At 35.8% G+C, this 16,492-nt stretch overlaps 2 protein-coding genes across 2 annotated transcripts; both read left to right on the forward strand.

The window, feature by feature from the left end:
* Positions 1-8,616: 8,616 nt before the first annotated feature.
* Positions 8,617-10,432, forward strand: LOC122032829 (60S ribosomal protein L31-like). The gene is made up of 2 exons (XM_042592144.1): positions 8,617-8,785; positions 9,944-10,432. The coding sequence occupies exons 1-2, from the start codon at positions 8,700-8,702 to the stop codon at positions 10,221-10,223; spliced, it is 366 nt and encodes a 121-aa protein (XP_042448078.1). The 5' UTR covers positions 8,617-8,699; the 3' UTR covers positions 10,224-10,432.
* A 783-nt stretch (positions 10,433-11,215) lies between these two features.
* Positions 11,216-14,784, forward strand: LOC122032834 (OVARIAN TUMOR DOMAIN-containing deubiquitinating enzyme 4-like). Its single transcript, XM_042592155.1, has 8 exons — positions 11,216-11,362; positions 11,785-11,856; positions 12,104-12,773; positions 12,876-12,997; positions 13,132-13,172; positions 13,338-13,436; positions 13,995-14,191; positions 14,516-14,784. Exons 3-7 carry the CDS (start codon positions 12,284-12,286, stop codon positions 14,164-14,166), a joined length of 924 nt encoding a protein of 307 aa, XP_042448089.1. The 5' UTR covers positions 11,216-11,362; positions 11,785-11,856; positions 12,104-12,283; the 3' UTR covers positions 14,167-14,191; positions 14,516-14,784.
* Positions 14,785-16,492: the final 1,708 nt, after the last annotated feature.

Consider the following 16,492-nt stretch of genomic DNA (forward strand, 5'->3'; position numbering starts at 1 on the left):
AATTGAACTTATGTTGTCAATTGAAATTTTAGTGTTCTGATATTTTAATTGATAGTCTTTTAGGGTATACATCATCCATAATAATTGAGATGCACATTCTCCTAGGGCTATGTACTCAGCTTCAATGGTAGATAGAGCAACACAATGTTGCTTTCTACTTGACCAACTTACTGGGCACTGACCTAGAAATTGGTAGCTACCACTTGTGCTTTTTCTGTCTAGCTTACATCTGGCATAGTCTGAGTCAGAATAGCCAGTTAGATCAAGAGTGCAAGTCTTAGGGTACCATAGTCCTACATTTAGGGTTCCCTTAATATATCAAGTATTCTTTTAACATGAGTTAGGTGTGACTCTTTCGCACAAGATTGATATCTTGTGCACATACCTACTGCAAAAAGAATGTCTGGTCGACTTGTAGTTAGGTACAGTAGACTTCCTATCGCACTTCGATAGTACTTCAAGTCTACTGGTTTTCCTTCTAAGTCTGAGTCAATTTTAATATTGGTGGCCATTGGTGTGTTAATATTCTTCGAATTTTCCATTCCAAATTTTTTAATTAACTCCTTAGCATATTTAGTTTGAAAAATATATATTTCATCTTTGGTTTGTTTAATTTGTAAACCTAGGAAGAAGTTCAGTTCACTTACCATACTCATTTTAAATTCATTTTCCATTAATTTGGTAAATTCTTTTAAAAATCTTGAGTTGGTTGATCCAAAGATTATGTCGTCTACATAAATCTGAACAATAAAAATATCATTTTCTAAGGTTTTTACAAACAGGGTTGGATCTATCTGACCTTGGTTGAATCCTTTTGATATTAGATAGTTAGACAATCGTTCATACCAATCCCAAGGTGTTTGTTTTAGTCCATATAGGACCTTCTTTAGTCTAAGGACATGGTTAGGATTTTCTAAGTCTTCAAATCCTAGGGGTTGTCTAACATACACTTCTTCTTTAATAAATCTGTTTAAAAAAGCGGATTTTACATCCATTTGATAGAGCTTGAATCCTTTATGAGTTGCGTAGGCCAACAGTATCCTAATGGATTCAAGTCTAGCTACAGGGGCATAGGTTTCATCATAGTCCAATCCTTCTACTTGATTGAACCCTTTAGCTACTAACCTCGTTTTGTTTCTAATTATTTCACCTTGATCATTTAATTTGTTTCTAAATACCCTTTTAGTATCAATTATAGTTTTATCAGTGGGTTTAGGTACTAATTCCTATACCTGGTTTCTTTCAAATTGGGCTAATTCTTCTTGCATTGCTAAGATCCAGTCTGGATCGGGTAGGGCTTCGTCTACAGTTTTGGGTTCAATTTTGGAGATTAGGGCTATTTGGCTAAGGTTTCTGTAGGATGATTTAGTTCTAACTCCTAGAGTCGGATCACCCAAAATTTGGTCAGATGGGTGATTTGTGTTTGTTATAGTTGGTCTTACATTTGGGTTAGCAATTGGTTCTTCAGATTCATTGGGTTTAGGTTGAATTTCGTTATCATCTTCTGTATTTGTTGAGTTAGCATGTTCTGGATTATTATTTTCATTTATTATATTGGGTAGATTATTTTCTTCATCAAATATTACGTTTATTGTTTCTTCAACTTTTAGGGTATTTTTGTTGTATACTCTATATGCCCTACTAGTTGTTGAGTATCCTAAAAATATTCCTGGGGTTGTTTTTGATGAAAATTTTCTTAAGTAGTCTTTAGTGTTCAAAATGAATACTTTACATCCAAACACTTTTAGATAGTTTAAATTAGGGATTTTGTTATAGTATATTTCATAGGGTGTTTTATTTTGAAATTTGTTAATTAAAATTCTATTTTGTATATAGCAGGCTGTATTAATTGCTTCAGCCCAGAATTGATTAGATAAATTGTATTCATTTAACATGGTCCTAGCGGCTTTTTGTAGGGTTCTGTTTTTACATTCTACTAGACCATTTTGTTGGGGGGTCATAGGGCAGGAGTATTCATATTTATACCCATTAATTTCACAGAATTTAGTAAAGTTATGATTTTCAAATTCTCCCCCATTGTCGCTTCTGATTCTTTTTATTTGAGTGTCTTTTTCATTTTCTATTAATTCACAAAAGATTTTAAATATTTCAAAAGTTTCATCTTTAGTTTTTATAAATTTTACCCAAGTAAATCTTGAGTAGTCATCCATTATTATTAAGCAATATTGGTTTTTACTTAGTGACTTGGCTCCATGCGAATCAAACAAGTCTAGGTGAAGGAGCTCAAGTATTGAAGTCGTTCTATTTAGGTTGGTTAACTTATGGTTTGACTTGGTTTGTTTACCTTGTTGACAAGCATCACATGTTGAATTAATGAATTTTAATTTGGGTAGACCTCTAACTAGACCATTTTGACTCATTTTTGAAATGAGTCTAGTATGAGTGTGACCCAGTCTCCTGTGCCACAGCTCAGTTTCCTCGTGTTGTGTCAGGAGACACTCTGTTGAGGATGTTGGTAAGTTAATTGTGTATATATTATTTCTCCTAATGCTCTTAAATATAATTTCAGGGTTATAAGCATTTTTAACTGTACACCCAGATTTGGTGAAGTTAACTAAGTAACCACTATCACATAATTGGCTGATGCTGAGTAAATTAAAGTTAAAATTTTCAACCAATAGAACTTTTCAAATAATAAAGTCTGAATTGAGTTCGATGTTACCTTTTCCGATTACCTTAAGTTTACCGTCGTTGTCGAATGCAACTGAGACTAAATTCTTTAATTTGAGTTTTGTGAACTTCAATCTATCTCCAGTCATATGTCTGGAGCATCCACTATCCAACATTCATTGATCCAATTCCTACCCATAAAGTATCTGAATTGGAATCATTTTGATGAAAAGATAGTTCGATTGAAGTTAGCTCCCTAATGAGTAATTGTGAGATGATTTATTGATTTAATCTAATTGGATTTAAATAGGTTTTTAACAGAATTTTTAAATAAATTTTTTAAAAGATTTTAATATTATTTGAATTTGATTTGATTATTAATTTGAATTATTAATTATTAATTAGATTTGAATTATTGATTTGAATTAATTTGAATTATTAATTTAATTTAATTATTAATTTAATTTAATTATTAATTTGATTTGAATTATTAATTTGATTTGAATTTAATCCTTAGTCATTTCACCCGATCTAAATTTCAAATCAGGGAATACTATAATTTTGTGAGATGAAATTAAGTTCAATTATAGGGTTAGATTTAACTTTGTGTTAGATTCGGGTTTAGTTTTGGACTCAACAATTAGATATTCTTTAGATAAATTTCTGGGCTATGGTGAGTCACTTGGACATCATTAGAATAACCATGTCTTCGAAGTTTTCCAAATAGTCCTATCCACTGAACTTAATACAAAACCTTGGTCTAACTAGTTAGGATCCATAAAGGGTAGCTTCGGTTAGTTCTACTTAGCCAAATGCACCAGGTCGAAACCATATCTTCCTAGACATGCATAGACTAAACTTCCCTAACGTACTATCATCCAAAACTTCACCAGTACCATTGGTCAAGTTAAACTGTTGTCCTTCTTTATTCTAATCCTATTTACCCTGCTGGGTAGTTATTTTTGGAGGTGTCAGCTATTCTGAAGCATCTCCCTACGTTATTGATAACTTTATGTATTTTTATTTATACATTAAATTTATATTTCTTTTAATGATTTATCTTTTTATTAATACAATTTTTCTTTTGGCTCCCCTTGGATCATAGCCTCGATATGGTCTATCAAGGTAGTGTACTTGATCTTTGGGGATCCAATATTGACTAAGTCCAACTTGATTAACTAAGTTGGACTTAGGTACCCATGCTTGGACTATTTTACCATTTGGTCTGTTCACTAACGATAAATAAGATCAAAATTTTCTATTTGCTTTGAATCCTAGTTCGGATTGATTGTAAACGACTTTCTGTTTTCCAAGAATCAAGTCGAGATTCTTGGAACCCAGTGTAAACCGTTCCAATGCAATTTTCAAGTCTTTGATTTGAATTTTCAGGCTGGAATTCTCTTCCTCAAGCTTTTGGACTTGAGTTGAGGTTCCAGTCTGAACAGATTCAGTCAACGATTCGTTATTAGTCGCTTGTTTTAGGGATGTTACCTCCTTTAGAAGCGACTTGATCCGAACCTTGGACTTAGCTACTTACGCATTAAGTAATTAATTAGACTGTAAAGGCGATTCATACTTACAGAGGGGTTTGGCCCTTCGGAAATGGATACAGATCCGTGGCTTCTCTCGGAGTCGGCTTCCGATTCGTCCTCACTTCCAGATTCGTTGGTGTGGTCCCGGGCCGCCAACGCGAAAAAACTCGTCTGCTCGAGTTCTTCGTCGTCGTCTTCCTCGGAAGAGGACTCGTCCCACGTCGCCTTCAGGGCCTTCTTTCTCCTTGATTTCTTCGGATCCTTCTGGTACGAGCAGTTCACCTTGATATGCCCCTTCTGATTGCACTCGTAGCACGTTACCTCGAATTTGACCTTTGAGCTTGGTTGGGCTTCTTTGGATTGGATGGCTTTTCTGACATCCTTTTTGTTGAAGCCCTTCTTTTTGTAGAGTTTCTTCACCAGGTTGACTATTTCGGTTGTGAGCTCATCGTCGTCATCGTCCGAATCTGGTTCTTCTTCTGTCTCTGGTTCGGTTCTACATTTTGTTTTCTATTCGCGTGCTCTTCCTGTACCTGCAACCAAAGTCAACCCTTTTTCGGCAGGGCGTGCATTAATCTGCTCATGCACTCAAATTCGGAGAATAATTCGTCTAATTTAATACAAGAAAGATCCTTAGAAACCTTGTAAGCATCTACCATTGATGCCCACAAGGTGTTCCTCGGAAAAGCGTTCAGAGAGTACATGATTATGTCCCGGTTCTCCACCTTCTGTCCGATCGCATGAAGACCGTTGAGTAGATCTTGTATCCGGGCGTGGAGTTGGGTAGACGTCTCACCTTCCTGCAATTTAATATTGTATAATTTATTAAAAATTAAGTCCCTCTTACTTACCTTGGTGTCGGAGGTCCCTTCGTGAAGCTCGATCAGCTTATCCCATAGCTCCTTGGCGCTCGAGAATGGGCCGACGTGGTTTAGCTCTTCCTTCGTCAATCCGCACTGGAGGGTGCACATTGCTCTGACATTTGTCTCCACCTTCTTGATTAATGCTGGTTCCCAGTCTTCGCAGGGTGTTGGTTTGCCGTCTCTGTCAATCGGTAGTTCAAACCCGGTCTTGACGATCATCCACATCTTGAACTGGATCTTCAGGAAAATTTCCATCCTACCCTTCCAGTAACCAAAGTCATCTCCGGTGAAGAGCGGTGGGCGGACAGTGTTGTAGCCTTCTTGTTGGGCCATTTAGATCTGACACAGAAAAATAACACAAGAATATCCCAGGACTTGATCCTAGATTAGCAGTGCGGTATGAAAGTAAGGGTAAATTACGTTCTCGAGTGGTGTTGCACCGACCTCGAGAAAAGAATTCGATAACGAAAAGAACTTGATCAGAAAATAGCAATTATGCTAATTCCAATCGACTTCGAAAAACAAAAAACACCACGAAAGAAATGCGTGATTGGTGGTTGCACCATATCAACGCTACCCCGCTCTGATACCAATTGTTGGATCGAGATGCGCTAGAAGGGGGTGAATAGCGCTCATGGCTTTCACACAATTCAGATTCGGAAATCATTCGAGTAAATGTAGCAGAAATAGAAAGAAAAACAACACACGAACATAAGCTATTTACTTGGTTCGGAGCCTAGGGCGACTCCTACTCCAAGGCCTGCGATCGTTGATCGCTATCTATGGGAAACAACTATATCACGCAAATTCAGTTACAAAAGTATTACAGTTTAATAGTATTAAACGTTGTACCGACAACTAAAATTGAAGATTTAAAGTTATGGGTCGTCGGACACTTGTAGCAGCACTTCTGGGTCGTCTTGTTCGCAGCACACAGGAGAAGATTGCTTTTCAATTCGTTGTTCCAACCTGTTGTTCGAATACCCCTTTTAAATAGTGCTGGAGGCGCCTCAAAGCCCTTCCGAGGCGCCTCAAAGCAGCCGAGTTAGCCACGTGAATCAACATTGAAATCTTCTCCTCTGATCCACTTGAAGGCGCCTCCAAGCTGATCCAAGGCGCCTCCAAGCTGCGATCCAAGGTGCCTCCAGCTCCGTCCGAGGCGCCTCCAGCTCTGCCGTGCAGACTTCAGCTCCTTTGCACCCGAGGCACCTCCAAGCTCCATGGAGGCGCCTCGGACACTATTCATCCGAGGCTGGCCTTGCTCATTTGTCCCTGCAAAGCATGTTAGTTCACAAAACACACACATACCCTGCAAGACAAAGTTAGCACACGTAAAATATAGTAAAAGCAGTATTTGACAGTTGTCTGACTGTCCGGGTCTGACTTCGGATCTCCGACCGGAAACCCTAGGTCGACCCGATGCCTACTGTTTCCTCTACGGGGAACGCGTCCTCACCTACTCCCCTCAGGAGAGATTACCTGATGTCAATCCAGTCCTCCAAACCGACTGGACTTTCTGCCTAGGGTTACCACCCCCTAGGATTTAGGGTTACCGCCCCCTAGGGTTTTTCTCCACCTAGGGTTACCACCCCCTAGGACCTAAGGTTACCCCTTTAGGATTTTCCTCCACCTAGGATTACCACCCCTAGGACCTAAGGTTGCCGCCCCTTAGGGTTTTCCTCCACCTAGGATTACCACCCCCTATGACCTAAGGTTGCCGCTCCTTAGGATTTTCCTTCACCTAGGGTTACCACCCCCTAGGACCTAAGGTTACCACCCTTTAGGATTTTCATTTGCCTAACCGCAGTTAGGACTTTCCTGAAACACTTATTCAAGTATGTTAGACAACAATTAATCTTAACTTTGAACCCTTTGCCATTATCAAAACTCGGGTTCAATCGTCGGATGCTTCCTGCACCAACAATATTGACTAGGAGATCTAGTCTCATTCAATCTAGTACGTTTTTTAGATACATTTCTTTTGTTTATTTTTTTAGCTCCGGGGTTAAGTCTATTAGATTTTATATTTAGAATTTAGTGGTTGAATTATAGTGTCCAAGTTAAAAAAAAAATTAAAACTAAAAAAATTTTAGGTGCTCACAAGGTATAAATTTAGCGTGTCTAATAATATATTTTTTATTTTATTTTTTAGCTCTAGGGTTAATCTAATTAGATTTTATCTTTAGGGGTTGGGTTATCGTGTTTAGATACTCACATGATATAATATATATATTTAGGGTTTAAACTTTAGGAAAGATTGATTTTTAAAAATAAAGAAATTTGAATTGAAGCATCTACGAGCCTCACCTCGGAAAAAAAATTTGACATATATCTTTCTATATATATACACACACAAATATGATACGTTGCGCGATGTTATACTGTCCGTGTCATGCAGCGTATCAACATTTCTTCTTTGTTTTTTTTTCTAATATAATTATTTTTAACTCTTAATCTATATTCCTATCTCTACGAAGAAGGTTCTTAATTAGATTATAATGTTTAAGTTAAAAAATTTTAAAATTTTACCTCAGGGTTAAGATTTTCTAATTGAATTATAGTGTTCAGTTAAAAGAAAAATAAAAAATGATTAAAAAAATTCAAGCATTTACATGATATAGTAATACATTTACCAGATATAATAATATATTTAAAATTTAAATCCAAGAAATATATTTTTAAAAATAAAAAAATAAAAAATACACGATATGATCTTAAGTTTTAATTTTTTTTTTAATATAATTTTTTTTAACTCGATATCCTAGAATTTAGACTTTTCAATTAAATTATAATGTTGAAGTTAAAAATTATAAGATTCTACTTTTGGGATTTATATTTCTCAATTGACTTATAATATTTAGCTAAAAGAAAAAATTAAAATAAAAAAAATTGGATGTTTATAGGATACAATAATGTGTTTACATGTATAGTAATATATTTATGGTCTATATTTCAAAAAATATTAATTTTAAAAAAATTTAAAAATAAAATAAAATACGCTGATATCCTGCGCATTGTCACCCACTGTGTGACACGCATGGCAGGATATCAGAATTTATATATGTGGGGGGATGAACATTTTTAACAAATTTATGACAACTTAACTGTTGTCTATCAAATTGAGTACTTAAAAGTGAAGTATTAGTAGTTTTAATAAGAGAAGGGGGTACTTGTAAACTGTGCCATAAGCAATGTTGTAATTTATGTCTCAATACTATAATATAAGTGTGCTGTTTTTATTATATGGCTTTTCCATTAGAAATTGCTAGAATTGCTTCACAAGGAAATAATATACTTAATTTTTGTTATGTTATACATAGATTATTAACTGCTATAGATAGTGGCGCAACTACGTCTACTATAGATGAAACACTTTTATTATGGGGGGGGAGGAGTAAATTGAAAACGAAGGAAATTATTGAGGGTGGAAAGTGACATTTTCTCCAGCTATATATTGTCATTGGACCAGAATGCGTTGATAAAGTTTTAATGTTATTTGGGCTCAAATTTTAGGCCCAGTCACGAGGAGGGTGGTCTCGTAATAAACACAAAGTCCTGCTGCATTTGTGAAACCTTGGTTCCATCTATAATAATGCTACTAGGGTTTCATCTATTCTCGTCGCGTGCTTGAGATCGATTTAGGAGCAAGGAGAGCGGCGGCGACTTAGCGACGATGGTGGAGAAGGGAAGCAAAGGGAGGAAGGAGGAGGTGGTGACTAGGGAGTACACCATTAATCTCCACAAGCGCCTTCATGGATGGTATTCATCTTGATTGAGTCTGACACTTGATCTATCTTTGATTTATTTTTCCACGGTTCTTTCCCTAGGTCTCTCGGTTTTACGCATGACATGCTGGATTACCGTCTCTCATTTTTGTCTTGCATAGTATTTGTCTCTGGTAGTCTAGCGATCATGATGTAGAATTTCTAAATCGCTTCTTTTCCAGTTGAGCTCCTTGTATTGCCTAGTTTATGACAATTGTTTCTTGTTCTGTTGTTTGGATCATTCATGCTGAAGTAGCTATTAGTTATCGCTTGCTGCTTTTCCCCCGTTTCACATTTCGTAGTTTGTGATTGAAGTTTGCACGATCAGAAGGTTTTGAATTATGCATTTATACGAGGCTATTGGTAATTACTTTCAGTTTTTTTCCCGTTGCACATTTTAGAGTTTGTGGTTGAAATTTGCGCTATCAGAGAGGTTGTGAATTTTGCACTTAGATACGAATGGAGTTCTATAGCTGTTAAGGATGCTTCGTTAGCTTGTTAGATGCTATGTTTTATCCAGGAGTCTCTAATTTGAATTTCGTTGCAACCTCCTAGTAAAATGCATCTGTTGAGAAAGATCCAAGCAGGAGGTGATATCTTTATGACCAAATTAGGTTCTTGAGCGTAATTCATGGTATCTGCAGAAAAGATCTAGCTCATCTCATTGCAATTTGCAAACGAATCCAAGAATTCAGATATATGAAGGGTTTTTGTGCAAACTGTGTCAGATCCATTGTTTTCTAACGGATCCTACCTTTCCCCTGTATGGCGTGTTTTAGTTGTCTGCTTATACGACTGATTTGTATTGACAAGACTAACAGTACAAGTTTCAGTGATGTTTGAGAGACACATTAACCTCTCAGCTTAAGTATGTACTTTGTTATATCCTCACAGCAATGACTTCTTAATGAAAAATCGTGTCTGCCAGTCACATTAACCTTCTTTCACGAGGTTTTATCATATTGTTTTTTGTATCTTAAGTCTGAAAAGTCATATCACCATATGGTTGAAGTAGTTGGTACTTAATCAATGGTTCACTGAACCACTTGCTTGGATTCATATGTAGTTATGCCTTGCCCATTTTTGTTTATTGTTGAACCTAAATTCCTCAATGAATTTGCAGACATTTCTAATTCGAGTTTGTTTTGAGCAGCACATTCAAGAAGAAGGCCCCTAAGGCCATCAAGGAGATCAGGAAGTTTGCCCAGAAGGCAATGGGGACAACAGATGTGAGAGTCGATGTGAAGCTGAACAAGCAAATCTGGAGCAGGGGAATCCGCAGCGTGCCAAGGCGCATTCGTGTGCGTATCGCGCGCAAAAGGAACGAAGAGGAAGATGCTAAAGAAGAACTCTACTCTTTGGTTACCGTAGCCGATATCCCCTCGGAAGGCTTAAAAGGCCTGGGCACCATTGTCGTTGACGAAGCCGATTGATTTGCTCTGTCGATCAAAAGTAGCATTTTATGTTTGTTTCTTAATGGTCTAGACTCGGTAGTTAATTTGTTGTGTTCCTGAGCAACTTTCATATTTATGCTCTTTATCTTTATGCACTATAAATTTAGCGTGGCTTCATATTTCTTTTTTAAATGAAACTGCTGATATTATTAAGGAATAATCTCAACTTCGTTTTTTTCTCTTTTTAATTTTGATGAGATAGTCGTACTTTCTGGTCTTTTCTGATTTTTTTTTTTAATTTTGGATCATCGTCAGAATTTAGTTAAAATTAAAATTGATTGTGATTTCTTTTATCTTCTATTTAGGTTTCGTGGTTCAGTTTAAAATTATAATTTAGGTGAGAACATGAATCCAGATAAGTACGGATTTCAGTATCTGGATTCAATTTTGATGAACCATAATTAATATAATTTTAGCAATTTTAATTTTACATTAAGGGAAAAGTCATTCATAGAGGTTAGATTCTTGGTGATCCCACCTATCAGATGGAGTTTATGGGATCTCATCAATGAGCAACTCTTGGTACAGAGTGGACCAAGGACATTCCAAGGGTACGGATCTAAAGTATTCTGTCTATTTTTTTAATGGCCTAGGAGATGAACTTGTAAAATGGACTGGTTTTTTAACATCCGTCTGTTCTAAAATATAATATGAGAATGAATTTAGAAAGGGTAGTTGTAGTCTCTCATTTATATGGCTCCGTGGAAGAATATGATTTTAAAATAATAATAATATTGTTTTATTCGGAGTTTGTTAGTAAATGTAATATCCAGTAATAAATTTTCAACTTTTAATAAATGTATCATATACTTTTATATGTTATAGCGAAGTGTCTAATGTACATTTACAAAATGGCTCAATTAATTTGCTGTGATGTGATAGAATCCCGACGGATACGGATATCTACTCTATTGGTCAGCGAAAATAATTTTAAAAATTCGAGGGGCATACTGATAAAATCCTGGCGCACGTGATATCCTTCCTCCCCCAGAGCGGGCGAGGGGTTCGATCACTGGAATCCGAATCCTCCAGCGAGCGGCGACATCAAAGCCCCAATCCTTTCTTCTCCTTGGCAATCAATCGCTTGCTTCCTCGACGTGATCCGTCCAACAGGCCAGGTATCGGTCTTCCCCTCTTCCCGTCTTCTCCTTTCTCCTGTCGCATCAGATTCGTGCGATCGTCTTGCTCCCTTCATAATTTGCTCAATTCTTGCGCCCATTTGGTATACGCCCAACGCCCCGGCGCAATTGTACTGGTTTTATGTTTTATTGGGACTACATCCAATGTTAATAAGAAGATTAGCTAAAGATATATTTTGCTTTCCCTAAAAGAGGAACCATTTTTGGAGTCTTAATTGATGGGTATGGAATGCCTTATCCTAACATTCTCTATGAACTATGTATTTTACACCGTAGTGCATCATAATGTATGTGATCATTGCATGCCTCAAGCTTCGCCACTGTTGACGAATCTATTCTGATTTTAAATTTTTGATCTATCCTAACCTGCTTATTCTGATGTGTTTGTAATCTAATTTCAGATGGTTATTGATGTGGCACTTTAACATACTATCCTAACTCAATTGCTATGGAATGCATGACACATAAATTTGGTATGTTTCTCTTTCTATTCAATGCAAATATTATTTTTTTAGTTTATTTTTCTAGTCACACCTAGTTAATGATAAATGAAACACTGTTAAATTAACTTTAAAAAAATAAGACATTAAAGTACAATCTGGTTTAATCAAATTTCTCATATTTAAAGATATTGTGTTAATTACTGATAAAATAGTTTTAGTTGGTCCTGTTTTTCTTTTTGTTGAGAAATTGACAAATTTTCTTTTCTCTTGTGATTAGATATAGGCCTCGGTACATGCACAAAATAATGCTTTGGGTTGTGCTGTGAAAACAATTTTGAAGCATGAGATACATGGTTACATGTTGGTGGCACTATTCCTGTACAAACTAAAGCGCCTTTGTGAAATTAGTCTTCCAACTGTGTAAATCATTGTCTGCCCGCGTAGTCTTGAGCTATACATGTTTGGCTACATGATGCCTTTGTGGCTAAGCAAATCCCACTCCTCTAGTCTATACTCTCAAACTAGCATGTTTCAACAAAGAAAAACAGCTGTGTCCTTGTACAAGGCATCGCTTTCTTCTCTCGGTTCTAAAGGATACAGATGTAGGCATCCTGTTTCATTACTTTCCAAACATGAAGGAGGTTTCAATGACCAATCCTTGGATACCTCAATGCATTTATCTAGGCGACAATTTCATATTGGGCTCACAACAAGGTGTCGGAGAATGAAGTTGTGCATATCTCTTCCATCCTATGAGAGGTTTTCGAGGGTCACATGGAATAATCGACAGATAGCATGGGGAGTAGGAGGTGTTTCTCTAGGACTCTATTTGTCATTTACAACTTTTGGGCCTGCCTATGCTGAAGCTTCAATGGGAAGAACTAGTGGGAATGATTCAAGTGCTAACTCTTATGGGAAAAATGTTTATACAGATTATTCCATAACAGGTAAGAAACTTTATTTGTGTTTTAAGATCAATTACCCATTCATGTTTACTATAAACAAACTACTGCCAGATGCTAATCTATGCAAACTGGCCACTCTTTTAGGTATCCCAGGAGATGGACGATGCTTATTCCGCTCAGTGGTGCATGGAGCATGTCTCAGATCTGGCAAGCGACTACCTGATGAGAAACTTCAGCGAGAATTAGCAGATGATTTGAGGGAAAAAGTTAGTTTATTGCTTTCGTAACTAACAATCTAGTTTGTCATTTTATAAAATATTTGCTTGACTTATTTTTTTTTCTTTTCAGTATATCTACTTCTAATGAATATTTTACCAACTTTTTACGATTAACTGGTCAGGTTGCAGATGAATTTGTTAAGAGGCGTGCAGAGACAGAATGGTGACTCAATTTTTCTAAGGAAAATATCACTTTGTACCTAATTTGAGATTCTGCTTTTCATCATGAAGTCTTAGTAATTCTTTACTAGTGATAACAAGTTTGGCTTTGGAGAACCTCAAGAATGTTATCATAAATATCATTTATTCCTTAGCAATGCTGTTGCAGGTTTGTTGAAGGCGACTTTGATACCTATGTCTCTCAAATTAGAAAGCCACATGTGTGGGGAGGTGAGCCTGAGTTGTTCATGGCATCACATGTTCTTCAGTAAGTACCTTTTTTTATGCCATTCTGAATTTCTCGGAGAATAAATGCTTAGGATGTTGGTAATGGCTAGGAAACATGTTTTTAGCTGGGAAAAGTAAGGTTCATTGGTTCAATGAATCTTTGAGTTAACTAATATCCTTTGAAATAAATTTAACTGGATCCGTTGCCTAATCAGTATAGTTATGATTGTGGACTAGCCAAGTTGAGCTGAGCTCGACTATTTCAAGCTTGTTTATTACACTAAGCTTTCTGCAACCAAAAATTAAGGTTCTTAGCAGGGATGAGGATACATGTAGAAGAAAGTAGGAACAAACATATACTCCATTTCATCACTGAGGGAAATACTAGAAAATGGAGGCTCTATGTGCCTTTTCTGCTTCATTAAGTTTGAAGAAACTGATTCAAATAATGCTCTTTTATGCATTCCTGATCAAATTTGTTTGACAATTATCTTCCAAATCCAAAGAGACCTTGGCATCATTTGATATGAATACACATAGATCATTAGGATATAACTTACCCTTTAATGATCAGACTATTAAGAAGTTTATTTTTCAGAATGCCAATCACAGTTTACATGGTCGATGACGATGCTGGTGGTTTAATATCAATAGCCGAGTACGGACAAGAATATGGGAAGGAAAATCCAATTCAAGTTCTTTACCATGGCTTTGGTCATTATGATGCTCTACAAATTCCTGGAGGAAAAGTTTCAAAGTCAAGACTATAGTTTTCAACAATGGCTATTTAGAATGGTGAGTTATATAGTTTGCAAGCCTATTGATTTATCTTCTTCTTCATCTTCTTAATTTAACAATAAAATGAAAGTGGATATAGACTTCATAACTTGTCTTAATTATGGAGAGGACAGTGACTAAAATGCAAGATCCTTGAAAGCTAGTCGCCATGATATTGTTAACAGCTTTTTGTAACTGCAGCTATTAAATTGTTTTTTGAAATTACATCAAGATTGTATCTTCTATTGCATCTACAAAATTTGTGCTAACATTTAAAAGTTGAAATACATTTAGCAACAATCTTGATGTTTTTTTGTTGTTGTTTCATGATTCTACTTCTAGGAGAAATGCGATTTGATGCTGCAAAACACTCAAGATTTATCAGCCTCGTCTGGAATCTGTTGCATCTCTTTTCATAAATACCCCATATGTATTATTTTGACAAATTGTTTCTTCAATGGATATATGTAATTTCCACAAAGACAGCCAATAGAGGCATCATCCGAGCGCTTCATGGTAACAGCGACCAGGCTGTGGAAAGCGTTTCTATCGACGAGAACCCATTTGTGACAAAGTGAGTATAATAGAAAACCCAAAATTTAAGCATTGTAGTCTCTTTTCTCATATTTTCCCCTACCTTTCTCCTATGGCCATTATGCTTGATTGCTTGTTATATATAGTGTTATGAAATTCTGGGTGCAGTTATGACTCAGAGAGTTAGAGTATGTTTGATTCTGTAAAAGTTGCTCAGGTGAAACAAAAAAACAAGGCCTTCTACATTTTTACCTCTTGAGATAAAAGACATTGGAATGGTCACAGGTTTTTTTCCTTCGCATTGGACAGCAGTAACTTGGTAAGCTATTAATTATCTTATACTTCTTGCATATGATGGACATTTATGAAGCAGTATGATTGATCAACCAACTGTTTCTTCAGCATGCTTTTATTAGGGACAGATTTATTGCTTCATTTAATATTTATTGGCAACATTTACTACTATGCTTTAATTCTTTAATTCTGACAGTATACTTGTGGAGGAGTACAGACACGCCAATAGGCACCCACCTTTTTTTAAATAAAAAAATTTCCCTTCAATGTGGTTCACTTAAGCATTTCTACATAGGAACTAATTTGATATTTGGATGGTAGATTTATATTGCAGGAATAAAATTTTAATCTTCTGGTTTATTCTCTTAAGGAAATAAGTTCTTTCCATCTAGTAGGTTGTTCAGTGTTATTTACCTCCTTTCCATGAGGCTTTGGGACGGAAGTAGAAGGGAATTGGAGATTAGTGTTATCACCTTTTGTATCACTTAAGTATTTCTACCTTAAGGCTATGCTTACTGAGCTAATGTCTGTGAATAAGCTTAATATATTCTAGACGTCCACTTTAGGCATCTAACATGGGTGACAAAATCGGTTATTATTATTATTTTTTGACTTGCTGATAAGTTATTTAGTATTTTATGTTTAAAATTTAGTGGTTGAATTTTAGTATTAAGCATAAAAAAAAAATTTTTATTAAAAGCTCACGAGATGTGGAGGTAAAATAAACAGAATATATATTATTATTATTATTAACAACGTATATACAACGTGTCTACCTCAAAAAATATATATATATATAACTTCGTCTTCATTTTTGTTTTTAATTTTTTTTTTAATTTGTAGTTGTCAACAAACCCGGAGAAAAGATTTACTTTTAAGATTCTACGGCAGTGATAAGAATAACATCTCCTTTGCCAAAATTGGATGGACGAGATCGGATCTGGTTGTGGTTGATGGTAGAATGACATGATTGCCCTTATATTTGCCCTGTGGATGGGGTTAGGCTTAGGGATGTAATCGAGCCGAGCCGAATTCTTGAATGTTTGAGCTTGACTCGTTTATAATCGAGCCGAGCTCGAGCTTTATTTAACGAATATATTCATGGCTCACGAGCTTATTCGAGCTTTTATCGAGCCTAAATGAGTTTAATATATAAATTATAAATTTAAGTATTCATTAAAAATTAAATTATATATTTAGAGAAAATTATAATATTATTATTAAAATTTATAATTTTATTCTAATAAATAAATTTAATATATTTGTCTATATTATTCATAAGTAGAGTATAAAATTTATAAATTCAATATCAAAATTATTATTTATTTATTTAAAAGTTGCTTAATGAGTTTAACGAACGTGTTCACTAGTTAACGAGCCGAATATTGCGAAGCTTGAGCTGGATTTGTTTATCTTAACGAGCCTCATTAAACGAGATCAAACGAGCTTTTATCGAATCGAGTTTCGAATAGCTCGCGAGCGGCTTGGTTC

This window comes from Zingiber officinale, chromosome 1A, assembly GCF_018446385.1.
Source record: "Zingiber officinale cultivar Zhangliang chromosome 1A, Zo_v1.1, whole genome shotgun sequence".
NCBI lineage: Eukaryota > Viridiplantae > Streptophyta > Magnoliopsida > Zingiberales > Zingiberaceae > Zingiber > Zingiber officinale.

Bases quoted from the DNA above. Each gene is read 5' to 3' on its own strand.
- LOC122032829 (XM_042592144.1), top strand. From the start codon at position 8,700: ATGGTGGAGAAGGGAAGCAAAGGGAGGAAGGAGGAGGTGGTGACTAGG. The intron at 8,786-9,943 runs GTATTCATCTTG...TGTTTTGAGCAG, and splicing joins CACAAGCGCCTTCATGGATG to CACATTCAAGAAGAAGGCCC.
- LOC122032834 (XM_042592155.1), top strand. From the start codon at position 12,284: ATGTTTGGCTACATGATGCCTTTGTGGCTAAGCAAATCCCACTCCTCT. The intron at 12,774-12,875 runs GTAAGAAACTTT...CCACTCTTTTAG, and splicing joins TACAGATTATTCCATAACAG to GTATCCCAGGAGATGGACGA. The intron at 13,437-13,994 runs GTAAGTACCTTT...TTTATTTTTCAG, and splicing joins ATGGCATCACATGTTCTTCA to AATGCCAATCACAGTTTACA.